A 13914-nucleotide genomic window follows, 5' to 3' on the forward strand; every position below is an offset into this window, starting at 1 on the left:
GCAGTTATTGCTTTTCACATGTAACGGCACTCCAGAGCAGAGCTGCGTCATCCGGTTTGGAAGCAGAATCCTAACTAACTGCTGGTCTTTTTCTGTAGGTACTCTTTTTTTTTTTTCTTCTTTGTGGAAAAACTGGCTTTGATTTAGGCTGCAGTCTATTTCTCACAAACTCATACTGCTATGGGTGGACGGTTTTGCAATTAATGGCAGGCTGAGACACAAACATGCCAAAAAATGTTGGAAATTGAAAGATGTTGAACTCAGATGTTGCACCCCTCTCCATGAGCCCATGGCAAACTGATTGCTCCTGACCCCATGTCTGCTCCCTGCAGTGTATGAATACCAATAAAGTCTGTGTTACTGGGAAGCTTATTTATCTGGAGTAACTTTCCATTTCAGTTGAACACAGGCAATATAAAAGAGCCATTTACTTAATCTCCCTACTACCCAGTGCCAACCCACCCTCTTCTTCCTTGCTTGGCTTCTGTTCTTGACTTCCTTCCTCTTTTCAACTCTTGCTTTTTCACCTAAAAACAACCCCACACACTCAAGCTTAGCTTTTGCATTCACTGGACTTTTGCCTCCTTTTCTTGTTAGGAATGTCTTTAGGCTGGAAAAAGGGACATCCATGTTTGTTCCACTGATTCCAGCTCCTGTTTGTGATACAGCTGGAAAGCTTTTACTGGGCTGGGAGTAACCTCAGGAGCTGACCCAGGGAGGGGGACCAATGCTGTAAAAGGTTTGGCTTTATGAGTCAGTGCTAGTGTTTCGGTGAATGGCTGAAATAATGTGAGGCTTTGAGAATGATAATAGGGACTCTGTGTTTGCTGTGTTTCACATATAATGATTATCTGAAAAGCCAAACAAACACCAGGCTGCAGTAGGACATTTAAAAATAAATGGACATTAAAAATGAAAGTATATTAAAAAAAAATCACCTGCATGATGCCATCTGTGACTGCAAAGCAGCTACATTCCTATCCCCCGCATGCAGACCAACATGTTTCATTGTCAATGATGCAGACAGAACTTGAGGCCTAAGGTAACACATAAAAAGAAAGCAGCAGAAAAATGGAGCAAAGTATGAACCTCAGACTGTATTTTGTTATTCATTTGAAGCTTAGCTAGTTTGGTTAGCACACTACAGACACACACACCTGATAATTACATGTACTAGAATTTCCTTCACTGAGACACAAATGTTTGGATGTTGTGCAGAGCGAGTGGAGTGGAACGAGCTGCAGAGCACGGTGGAGTTTAGGTGTGACTACACCTAAACTGCAATTAGCCAAGTTTAGGCGCAGTCACAACTGTCAAAGTAGCTCTGCCGCTAACTTTCAGCTTTACCAGTATCTACGCAGATGATTGACTTGCTTTAGGAGCCAGTCTCAAGTGGCCATCAGAGGAACTGCAGTTTTTGGCACTTCCATGTTGGCTTCATTTTTCAGCCTCAGCAGTTGTAAACTGTTTGGAAACTATCTAACATGGAAATGATAAAAAGAGGGAAACAATGTATCACTTCATCTGTTCAACATGGTGGAGCTTCTGTTTAGGCCTGTCCGGCTGTCAAGCTGAAAACTTACTGATGATTTCATCAACAGGATACCAGAGCATTTGGTTTGCTCACATTCAGACAGCTGTGTCAAAACTCATGATCCTTTTCATCAGTAAGCAGGATAAAGATAACCTACTCAACCAATGTGCTTTTGGGGGGACTGTATATGGCTGTTTTGCCAGATGCCATATGTGTCTGAACAGTATACTCAAGGTATCTTTGAGAGTTGGATTCTTAATGTTGTTGTGGGATTTGAAGTAGTTGCTGTGTGACAACAACTGTGAGGTTATCAGACCTACAAAAATACACATTAGGAGACTACCTTGGTGCTTTAATCGGAGGTAATTAAAGCACAGAGGAGATCGGGCCTTTGCTGTGACTGCTCCTAAACTGTGGAACAAACTGCCCCTTCACATCAGGACCTCCCCAACATTGGACACTTTTAAAACCTGTCTGAAAACCCACCTTTATTCCTTGGCTTTTAAATCAGAATGAGTTTGTGTTACTTTTATTGATCTTATTCTTTACTCAAATATTCTAATTTTATGATTCTTTTTCTTAACTCTTCTCATGTCTCCCTATGTTTTTATTTATTTTAATTATCTTAATTGTACAGCACCTTGGTTAACGGTTGTTGTGTTAAATGTGCCATATAAAGAAATTCGACTTTGACTTTGATTACCTCGGTGGCAGTTAAATAAGTTGCGGTTCATGTCCCATTTAGGTCAGGTTATTACAATATAACCTACTTGGTTAGGAGAACAAGAACGGCCCGATTAAGCACACGCTCAACTTGACTAAATCTTTCAGAGCGCTGAGGTGGGATTGGCTCAATCAGTCAGCTGATCTCAGTCTGACTGAACTGCGAGCTGCCTGCTGACGATCAGATTAAAGGCAAACAGATTCTATCAAGCAGAACTTCCCAGAGAAGATACCTGCTGATGTCTGTGTTGGTCCAAAACTCCTGTAGGATTCAATGGCACTTATTATGACACTCGTGTAAATCTACACAAAATAGAACTGAGGCTTTGATTTCCTAAAATCTATGTGGTCACCAGTGGCCTAACTTTATTTAACCACACGCTAAAATAGCAGATTTTCATAAGCTACATGATGTTGCTCTATCAAATGAAGTATTATACACTTTGGTATTACAGTTTTCTGTTAAAAGCTTTCCTGTTTGGGTGTTCGGAACAGGCAAAAAACTTCCATAACATGGGGTGGATGTTAATTGAACCCTTCCTCTACCCTTAACCGTAGGTGGGTTTCCAGTGACACGGTGGGTGTTAAAAGGTTTTTTTTCTCTCCTCAGATCAAATATTCTGAAGCAAAGAAAAGGACAAAAGTGTAACTGTCAAACACTTACACTCTGCACTGTGTGAGTGTAAAGACCATTTGAGTAGTTCCACTTGCCTCTGGAAAGGCTTAAAGGCTCTCAGTCATGCTCATTTTACTATGTTAGATTTTTTTGAAGCCCTGCGGTAAATTCCCTGCCCTCATTTTTCACACAAGAACACTTTTCTCTGATTTCTGAAACTCACCACCTTGTTGTGCATTCATAGTCCAAAGGGATGCACACAAATCAGACAGCCCAGGCCTGCATATTGCCTTTTGCAACATCCTCAAAAATCCATCTCTGCTATTGGCAGGACATCGATTCCCTGTGAATGGATGGTGAGTCCAGACAGGGACAGGAGATGATGTGGTGTGAGACGGTTACAATGCACGCGCACACACGCACGCACACACGCACACAAATGGGTTGATAAGTGTCTGCTAGCCATGTGGGCCCTGCCCATTGCAGCACCATTAATCCAGTACAATATGTCTGCCTAATGCTGTGTGCCATGAAGAAAGGCAGCACTTATCATCTTTAACGTCTCTGGTAGAACATGGCTGGGGAGGATCGGTCACAAAAAAAGCAGAGAGGGTAATTTAAAGGGCCATTTCATCCATATTACCAAAGAACAATATTGGGGGGGAACAGTGAAGTGCAGGAAAATCACGTGTATAGTTTAACCAGAGTAATACAGAATATTTCAGGTCAATACTACAATTGATGTCTGTGATTTAAAAAAAAAGGTTTGGCGTGTTCAAAACAAATAGGATTATACAACATTCATATTAACCCCTTTAATGTGTGTTGTTTTAAGGGGATATTTGCTCTCTGGCACACAAGCTGTGCCGTCACAACACTGTTTCCTCATTACCTTAAAATAAGCTTGTGCTGCAATTTATTGTTACATGGGTTTAGTTTATTCTCGCTGTTGACGTCGCTCTCCATGACTTCAGTTATGGAAAGGTGAGACTGGTATGCTCTCACCTAGAAATGATTTTTTGTGAGATTCAGGTGAGAAAAATATAGGTGCATTCATTATGAAACAACTTGTGCAGACTTCTTTTAAAGACAGAAATTTTCCGTAATGCTAAACTTCAGACAGGAGTCTCACCAAACAGCTAGGCAGTTCTTGAGGATTTCAGAAGAGGTAAAAAGGCAACCAACACTCCAAAAGGCTCATCGAGCCTGACCGCCTTCAGGCATTTCTCAGAACAGTCAGAATGTGCAGAGTTTGACTGTTAAGTCACTGGTGCAGGTTAGCAGTGCAAACTGGCTTCTTTTCTGCTTGTCATGAACCTCCAGCCCTATTGCCATGGAGCAGTGGTGTATTTTTCTTGGCAGTGGCACCTATCACTTAGGAGACGACTGCAGTCAGTTGTGCTGATGTCAGAGTTTGGATGGAGTCCATGCCAATCCCAGCCAGGCTGATGGGGCAGAGATGTACAGGCTTGCAGGACTGTGTATTTGTACCGGCACTCACTTCCACAGTGGAATCACTGTCAGTATCTGCTCTCTGTAAGTGCTCTCTGGTTTGTTTTCGCCCATCTTGCTTTCAGCTTTGTGTTAATATTTAAAATGCCTGTTTTTAAATGTGGTATTAAAAGAAGTGTGTATCTGTATATCTGTAGATATGAAACATTCAGCCAGTTTGTTAACACGGTCTATGCGGACAAGCAATTGAAAAGTAATGTAACAAGTAGTGTAAGGGATTACTTCTTTTTTTTTAAAGGTAATGTGTAAATAAAAGTCAGACACTGATGCCAACATAAAAACCCATGATGCTGAAATAAACAAAAAAAATTTTTCCTGTATTTTGGGGACTATTTCTTTTAACCACGACCGCTCCATATTCTGATTCTTATTGTGAGTATTGTTTTTAGAGCTAGCCGAGGTTATGAACGGGTTACATCTCAGTATATAGACACAGCCTTTGTGGTCAGTTATGCTGGACAACGTGAAACAAGACTGTTTCAGTGACACAAACCTCTAAACTCACGGTGACTCTATGACACAGACAACAACAAGAACATAATGACTGGAGGTTTCTGACAGAAAATGAGCTGAGGGGCTCTACCAGCGCTTAAATAAACAGAGAAATACGACCTAAAGTTGGGAAGCTGCGCAAAATGTAAATAAAAGCAGAATTGAGTGGTATGCAAATTTCACAGTATGACACAGAAAACACATTAAGGCCGTTTAAAATGAGACATTTTACTATTTCCTGAAAAATATTAGCTCATTGTAAATTTGCTGGCAGCAACATGTCTCAAAAACTTTGGGATGGGGCCAAAAAAGGCTGGAGAAGGAAGTGGGGCCGAAAAGAAACAGCTGGAGAAACATTTTGAAATTAATTAGGTTAATCGGCAACTGTTCGATTAAATGATGGGCTCTTAAAGGAGCATCTTATAGAACCAGTTTCCCTGTAGTAAAGATGGACAGCTGCAACAGACTGCAAGTGTAGACATTTTTTGGGATAACATTCCTTAACGTAAAAATCTTTGATTATGTCTTCAAAATATCATCCAAGGATTCAGAGAATGTGGAGAAATCTCCGTGCGCAAAGGAAAAGGCTGAAAATCAATATTGGATCCGTGTGATCTTCAGGCCCAGACATGATTCTGTCACGGAAATCACTGCATGAACACCTCCAGAAATCACGGAAGTCCCGACCTTTCATCATCTGACAACATTTTGAGCATCATGAAACCAAAGATATGACAAAAAAGACCAAGGACAACATTGCTGTCCCTAAACTCCAGCAGGAGATCTTCTCAGGTCCCCGATGTTTACAGATGATTGTTAAAAGAAGAGGGGATGCTGCACAGTGGTACGTGGTCCTGTCACTGTTACTGTCATCAAATTCAAAATTAGCCAATATTTTTAATCAAAAATTTAGTATTTTCTGAGTTTAACAGAAAATAAAGTGGAGATGGAAATGAATCAAATGAGTTTCTTTAAGCCTGGTTTATTGGCAAAGTGCATTAAACTGTGAGTGCAGGGATCATCTAACGAGGATGTAGCTTCTTGTAACTAACCATGAAAACTTCAGGATCAGGACCTTGGAGAGTGCTGCAGGATACATTTTCCCACCGTCTCTGAAGGTTATAGCGAGCTAAGTGGATTGTTTATCGGGTTTAATAACCCCATGAGCAACAATATAGCAGTAAATGCAAACAAAGAAAAACAAATATAGCTTTAGACAGTTTAGGAAGTCTAAAATCATCATCTGACATGACACTGTTAAATGGCTTGATTATGGTTCAAAGCTCGAAGAAATGAGATGATTTGCTCTCAGGAAACAGTGAAGGTGGCTCTGAATGAGCAGCACTGCACTGTTATCGCCCCAGATGGGTCCTTATCAACAGAAGACTCTTTTCAAACCCAGTGAGTTTATATTCAGCAGCTTTTTCAGAGCACGTGACACAAATATGTTGGGAGGAAGCGTTTCTCTACACAGGAGTGTTGTTTGGCAATACTTCAATGAGCCTTTACACTTTAATCTGTCGCCTTTAGATATTTTTCCTTGTGGTAAAATAATCACATCTCCAGGCACAATCTGTCCATTTTATTCCCTCATGGCTGCAAAATAGAAAGCAGCCAGCTGTTGTAGTAGTCTGTGGCCATTTGTATAGCCTTTGTGCTACTAAGTGCTCATCCTTCAGTTATTAGGCACAGAGACCTGCAGGGTCAGATAGAAATGAATGTCCAGCCTTGTCCCACTCGCCCCCTGTTGCCTGACACTAAACCATACCCGATGTCTCCCAGAGCATTTAAATACTCATGACTCAGTCCACACTGAGCTTCCCCGCAGCTGGACTGGTGCGCACAGTAAACGCAAACACATTCTGGAGGGGTGAGAGATGTATGAAGAGATGCAAAGTGTAAAAATCTCATGTTCCCGCGTGGACTGCTAAATTCTTTATTGCTGTTTAATAAGTCATGGAATATGTCATCCGTGACAGTGCGCTTAATTGGAAACATATTAATACGTTCCAATTACCCGGAGTTCCCGCTGAGACCCGAAAGGGCCCGATCCAAACAAGTTCATCACAGGTAAAATAACTCAGTTTCATTTGCTAAATTAAGAAATGTGCTTCCCCGGAGGGGGGTTGGTGATAAAATCAGCAACAGGAGAGAGGAGAAAAAAACAAGCTGCAGCAGCTTCCTCTAAAAATGTGGCTGTGAGGAAAAATAAAAGAGCAGCAGAACAAAATGACTGTATCACTGACTGCTTTAATTATAGGATGCCATATGCTGGCAAATAACAAATATGGAGAAAGACAGTCGCAACATTATCCTTCCATCTCTCAGTCTGGATCTCTCAGCTCCTCCCCCATGCGCGCGCGGCTTCATTTGATCAAATCCTTCAACTTGGACCACTTAGGCTCAGCCGCACTTTTTACAACACTGCATTTGGGCAACGCCACAACTTGCAGCAGTTCCTCTTCCAGAGCCGAGCACCAGTTTACACCCCTAAAATCAAGGGAGGACAGTCGAGGGGGAAAGGACATCCAGCACCCACGGCATCCTGCGCACCGCCCGCGATGAACGGGGAGGTCATATTTTGCCCAAAGTGGCACCGCGCGTTTTGGTTTCTGCTTTTCGCGGTGCCCTGCTTCCTTCACGCCGGCGAGGCTGAGATAACTTGCCGCTCATGCCAGCCTGGAAGTAAGTGGCTCGGACAGGAATTACTGCTGAAATTTCACACGAGCGAGTCCGCAACAGGGTTCAGGGGACAAGTTTTTGGGAACAGTGAGCGGAGATTCGGGGCCGCGAGTGCGGAAACTCCGCGGCTCAGTTGCGCAGCTGGGTCCGCCTGAATGCGCTCGAGCTCGGGTGGAATACCCGGAGACGAGCCTCAAACGGAATACACGAGATCTGCGCGCAAAAGGCGAACTCGGCCAGAGCGAGTTTACGCAGATGAAAGTTTCCAACGTGTCGGCGAGTGGCCAGAAGAAGAACGGCCGTGTCGAAGGTGTGAGGAGGCGCGCCAGGAGGAACAGCCACGGGGACAAAGTCGGATCCTCCCGTTCGGCCCAGAATCAGGACCGGGGAGAGGCCACGGGCACGGTGGCTGGGCGCAGAGTGGCGCGCTCTGAATTGCGCTGGAGCGGAGAGGAGCGGAGAGCCGCCGGTCCGAGGCAGGAGGAGCTAAAACTTAACAGTTCGACGTTCGCTTTGACCGGAGATTCGTCTCACAACCAGGCTATGGTGCACTGGTCCGGGCAGAACAGCAGCGTAAGTGATTCACTGTGTCAGCTTAAAGCATCACTGGTCATATGCACGAAATCACAGCAGAGACACGTGTGCGCTTAGGCTGGCCGCCATCAGGTGGGCACACCGGCCTCAGGACAACCAAAGGAGTCTCCGCTGCTTAAAGTGTGTGTGTGTGTGTGTGTGTGTGTGTGTGTGTGAGAGAGAGAGAGAGAGAGTACAGATTCCCACTTCTTAATTAAACTGTCAGGTCCACATAGCGCTTTGGGGTCCTTAGGGACTAAGTAAAGCGCTATACAAATACAGGCCATTCACATATGTAATAATCTACACATTTACACACATTTCATGGTTTAAATGAAGGATCTGAGATTTATAGAACACAAGTCAGGAGTCCTAGCCCATCATTTCCACAGGAATCTTTTAACTCATGGTATTTGAATCTCATATCAGGCCTAAATGTGCACGTGGTTTTGGTCTGGTGGGCAAAGAATGACCCCTTGAAGAAGGTACAGAGACGGGTTGGGGTGGGAGTCCAGGGGCTTTATCTCAGGAACTTCTGCAGTCTGAGCAACTCAACTGATGTCGGGATAAAGCTGTTCGTTTTGAGCATCTGTGGCCAGAGGGCAGGATTTTTAGGTAGTGCAGCAGGTTGTGGGAGAGGTGAAGCAACTTGAGCCTCCCTCTTTTCTCTACTGCTGACAGGTTTTCCTGAGACACACCAGTAAAAGGAACTGCAAAGTCGACAGTTGCATTTGCTCGTGGGCCCTTTCTTTTAATGGCAGGACTGAGGAGATTAGGTTTGACGGTGTTGCAGGTCACGGCTGGAGTTCCTCATGAGGCAGGAGGAAGAAACTGCAAGTGCACCTGTAACAGGCTGCTTAATTATTGCTTCACTTCTCCAAGTTTAATATGAGGATGGAGCATATTTACAGAGCACATGACCAGCAAAGCTTCTGTGTCAAGTCTCAAATAAGGTGTCAGATGTTTTAGGGCATCCAGAGTAAAAAGTGTGTTTGTGGTTAGACCCCATTCCAAGATCTAAATTAAATACATATTTTTTAAAGTGTCTCAATCAGAATATTGTATTTTTTCCTGTCTCCTCTTTGCCTCACATGAGACAACAATTGCAAAAACAAAAATGACATATTTTCATAGCATAGGGCTAGGACACCTCACAGGTTTTGAGGGTTAGCAGTGGGGCTGAGTTTAGCTGGACAGTGTTAGAGACTATTTATTTTGTGTGATAAAAACAACAACAAATGATTGCATAGAAAAAGTGGAATTCCTTAAATGCAGTTCTTTTAGGATTTGCACTAAAGTGTTGGTATTGGCCTGCTTTTCTTGCATGGGCAAAATATTTACAGATAGTGGTATTAATACCTCAAAGTTCACATACTTTTTTATGATTATTATGAACATTTTTTCTGTTTTTTAACCGTAACATCAATTTAAAGTGAAATCAGTTACCACAAAAAGAGAGAAACCTCCTCTAGACCAGAAAAAAAGGTTATTGATCAAAATGATTTCAGGTGTTGATGTCAGCTCAGAATTTCACAGCTGCAACTGTAACATTTTTAGGGTTGCCTTTTTTTTAATTATTCATGAGAAAGCGTTATAATGTCTCTTGATTCCAAAATATTCCTTTTCACACTAATGTGAGGGAAACCAAAACACTCACATAGTTACTGGATTTTTGATGTTTTTCTGGAATAATGACTGAAGACATATTTTTAAAAAGGTTATTATTTTTTATGACATCCTAATGGAAACATTGGCTTATAATTTCTGCACTGCGTTTGGTATTGAAACTTTGGTCGAGACACACTTTGGCTTTTCTTTTGTTGTGTCACCAGGATGAAGAGTGTGTCTTAATTTTGTGGGTGTTTCCACATCGTGTCCAGGTGATGACGATGTCAAACGTGTCCTTTGCCTCGGTTCAGCTCTTAGAGCAGGTTCACACTCGTCGCACTCGTGGAATTTTAAGCCTTTCACTTAAACGGCGACTGAATGTAATTGGACTAGAATTAGCGTTGGGGTCCAGCTGATGATGCTGGATCCCAACACTCAGAGTATCTGGAGAATGTGGTGTGAGTCTACTCGGACATTAGCTGGCAGTGGATGTGTCATTCCTTGCCGTGTCGTCCACATTTTATCGGAAGCTGCCTTTTATGCAGCATTTTTGCTCCCTCTGTAAAGGGAACAAGCAGCGGGTGTAGGAGGAGGAAAAGAGCTCAACACTTTGTCTCGGCTCGAATCTACGCACCAATCAAAACCTATACAAAGCATGCTTTATCTTAGCGTAAATGCTTTTTTTAAAAATAATTGCTTGAAACTTTAATTAACATCACGAGATGCGAAGAGAGACTTTGGGAAGCTTAATGAAAAAAATCACTAGAGCACAGTTCAAATATATTCATCTGCTGTGAGCACTGATATCTCAACAAGGCTGCTTGTTCTTCTTCAGAGTCAAAACATAATTAGCCTCGACTGGAAGGCAATAAAACATAGAAAGTATTTTCCCCTCTCTCAATTCCAAATGTCCAAGTCCAACTGCTCCACACTGCACAGCTCGGTGTTACACCCACACCACTTAGGCCTGTCTGTAACCAAACCAATTACAGTCAAACACGTATCACCGGCTCCCATGGCCTGCACTTTGCTTTGGACTGAAATCCCATCCTGTGCCTCGGGTGTTTCTGTGGGCTTGACAAACTAGTGTAGCTCATGACACAAAATGACGGTACAGTGGAGACGAGGGAGGAAAAAATCTTGAGAATGTCAGAAACGGTTTGGATTTTTTCCTCCTATTTTTCATTTCTGCTGCTCTGCTTCCATCAACTTGCGTTCACCCTCAAAAACCAAACAGTCATTACTATTTAGCAGCCCTATTTGGTTTTGTGATATGAATAGACTTGTGTGACTGTGAAACAATTTGCCCCTATTCTTTCAGCCGATGCAGACGACGAACTCGAGAACATCCTGCATTAAATATGTCGAGTTGTTGCTATAAGCAGGAACAGATGTGCTTGGTCTTTACAATCGGAGCCACTTTATAAATAAACAGATGAGTCAACGGCATGCCACGGAGCCAAAGTGAAAGGGATACAGATAAGGGCTCTGATGCTCTTAATATTTAACCTTTAAGGCATTTTGGCTCATCCCTCAGATGTCCCAGATTACTGAAAGCTTGTATGTCAGGCTGGATTGGAGGTTGTAATTATGACTCATGAAACATTGGCCACAGGAGTCACGTTAGCCTCAAACAACAAACAAAGGAAAACACGCTTGCACGCATACACCCGGCATCAAAACGAAAGTAATAAAAAGGCAGTCTGGACACGTGTATTCTACGTTACGCCCATGATTTGTACTTTTATCATACACTTATGTCCAGCTTCAATAAAAATCCAGGACTCAAGTTTTTTGGTCACATGCCCAAAGTTTAACTTCTAAAACTTCTCCCTCTCCCAGAGAATGGCCCCAGTGTTTATCAAGGGCATGATTTGTCATTCTGTTGGACTTTTCTCTTTTTTTGTGCTTGTCAGTCCCTTTTCTTTGTGTCTGTCTCTTTTACTTCCTTGCACTCTCCAGAAAGACATTTGACAGCACAGAGAGCTGCTGTGAACTTGCTGTGTTGAGCTGTGTAGGTGGACAGCACCGCGCTGTAGTAATGGCATGGCAAGATCTAAAGACGGTGTCACTGAGAATCCGTCAATACTCATATGTGTCATTCACAAGTAGTGCAATCAAACAGGCGAAGGAGGCTGTGAATTAAAAGTCTTTCTCATTCATTTCCAGTAAAACGTAAAAAATGTAACTGCCATACTGTAAGTGTTGATTCAATTTGAGCTAAGTGCTAACAGTAGAGGACAGGACAAACATTTTTTTTCCCCACTGCTCCGTCAGCATTCGATCATTTCAACACAACAAATTTGGCTGTCGGATTAGCTTCAAGTTTGTATAACGAACGAGAACAAAAAAATTTAGGATTACCATCTTACAGTTTAACAGCTGCTATGATCTACGTCTCCAAACCGACCAATATGCAGGATCAAATTAAACTGGCACTTGTGAGAATTAAAAAATAAACCTAAAACAGATGAAGGTTAAATATGCAAAACAAAAGTATCTGTGAGGAATGAAGGAAATCTAGTTTTGTAACTCCAAACTTTGACCTGAGCTCCTCCGATTTGGGTCTTTTCTTTATAACTTTAAAAACACGCCCGTTTCATTTCAACTTGATTACTTTCTGACTCTTCATTGTCTTGCCGTCTGCTACAGGATTTATTTTTAATGTTGTAGTGTTTGCTTTTAGTTCACTAAATGGATTAGTGAAGACTTGCGTCTTGAGCTTTGATGTATTCTCTTCCTCTTGGGAACCGTGAGCAGATGCATTTGGTTGTTTTAAGGTCTACGTAGAGCTCAGAGTGGATTCAGCCAAAACTTTTGAACAGTTTATACCTCCCCATGTGATTTTACAGACTATGCATTCTGTGGTGTTGAATGACAAGTATAAAGGTTATTATTATGGTTATTAAGGTTACGGTTATAGGGTTAGTGGGTCATTTATAGCATACGATGATCAAAAAACCACAAAACAGCTCAGCAGTAGTGTAGTGGTAAAACCTGCCACATTTAATGATACCAGGCTTCCAGTCTGCAGGCTGTATCATCACTGACAAGTCTGTGGTCCTACCCATGAAACAGCCAAGCTTAATTGATGGAAGTTATCCCCTTAAAAGAGAAGAACTGAGAACCGGTTGTTGTCGAGAACCATTGCCAGTAGTCCAGTGTCTTGCAATTATTAGTCTGTCTGCCCTTTGAGCTGCTTATCGGTCGTTGTACTGGCACAACAATCAGCTGATTTCAGTTCATATGTTGGAGGAGGAAAATAGCAGCGCAGTCTGCAGCGTGGACATAACTTTGCTTTTGGTTTTCATCATCTTTGTGTTCTGCTAAGAGAAAGATCAAATGTGTTCTTACAAGGATAGAGATTTATGTTGGTGTGTGGAGCCGTAGCCTGTAGGTTTACATTGTTAAATGGTAATTATGTAATCACCAGACACTGTGTTTCAGATCATTTTACAGTGTAACATGAAAGTAATGTAACGAGTAGTATAAGGAACTACTTTCTCCTTGGAGTAATGAAGTATTTGTGTATTATGTGTAATAATTAGTTTTTTGAGTAACAACCACGACACTGATCACATCACAGTGGGCAAATATCTCCCACATTCACACACATCTACCCACAGAGCATACAGTTAATTTCCATTAATATAAAGTCTTTGATGTGATGCTTAAAGATGATGGAGACTCAAAGCGAAGCTGATGAGAACCCAGTGAGAATCAATAATGAATCAAATGATAACTGATAATATAATATTGATTATGAAACTGAAATCGCTACATTCTTATCAATCCCCCGTTGTCTCCTTTTGTAGCCCTGCACCACTTTCAGCTCTACGCAATTTTTCACCCTTTTTCCTTAATATTTTTGAGTGTTTCATTATTTGTACATTTACTTTATTTATTTTGTGGAATATTTGTAGATTAGATCACAGAGTTGAAAAGAACGATTTAAATCACAAGAGTGGTCTTTATAATAAAAGCTCATTTGAGGCACCATAAGGGCCAGTGAAATGGTTAAGTGCTACAGTGTTTCTGCATCACTGTTCAAACTGCCAACTGTTTTCAACTGACATCTACAAGTAATACAGATAGAGAGCGGCAGATCTAACTGATCAAATACTGACTGTGTTCTTGGTACTGGCAGGAGCAGCATTGAAATTCTATGAAAAAA

The 13914-nt window shown here is 42.0% G+C and overlaps 1 protein-coding gene across 6 annotated transcripts in view; it reads left to right on the forward strand.

Moving 5' to 3' along the window:
• Positions 1–7279: 7279 nt before the first annotated feature.
• The window catches only part of LOC120734616 (VPS10 domain-containing receptor SorCS1), a 182636-nt gene continuing 176001 nt past the window's right edge, over positions 7280–13914 (forward strand). For all 6 annotated transcript variants that reach the window (XR_005696049.1, XR_005696050.1, XM_040033517.1 and 3 more), the window contains exon 1: positions 7280–8132. Coding sequence is in view for 4 of the 6 variants with exons in the window: in XM_040033517.1 (XP_039889451.1) it covers positions 7815–8132 (318 nt within the window). In the remaining 2 variants the exon portion in view is untranslated. The remainder of the gene's footprint in view (positions 8133–13914) is intronic.

Source organism: Simochromis diagramma, unplaced genomic scaffold, assembly GCF_900408965.1.
Source record: "Simochromis diagramma unplaced genomic scaffold, fSimDia1.1 OVJJ01000571.1, whole genome shotgun sequence".
Lineage (NCBI taxonomy): Eukaryota > Metazoa > Chordata > Actinopteri > Cichliformes > Cichlidae > Simochromis > Simochromis diagramma.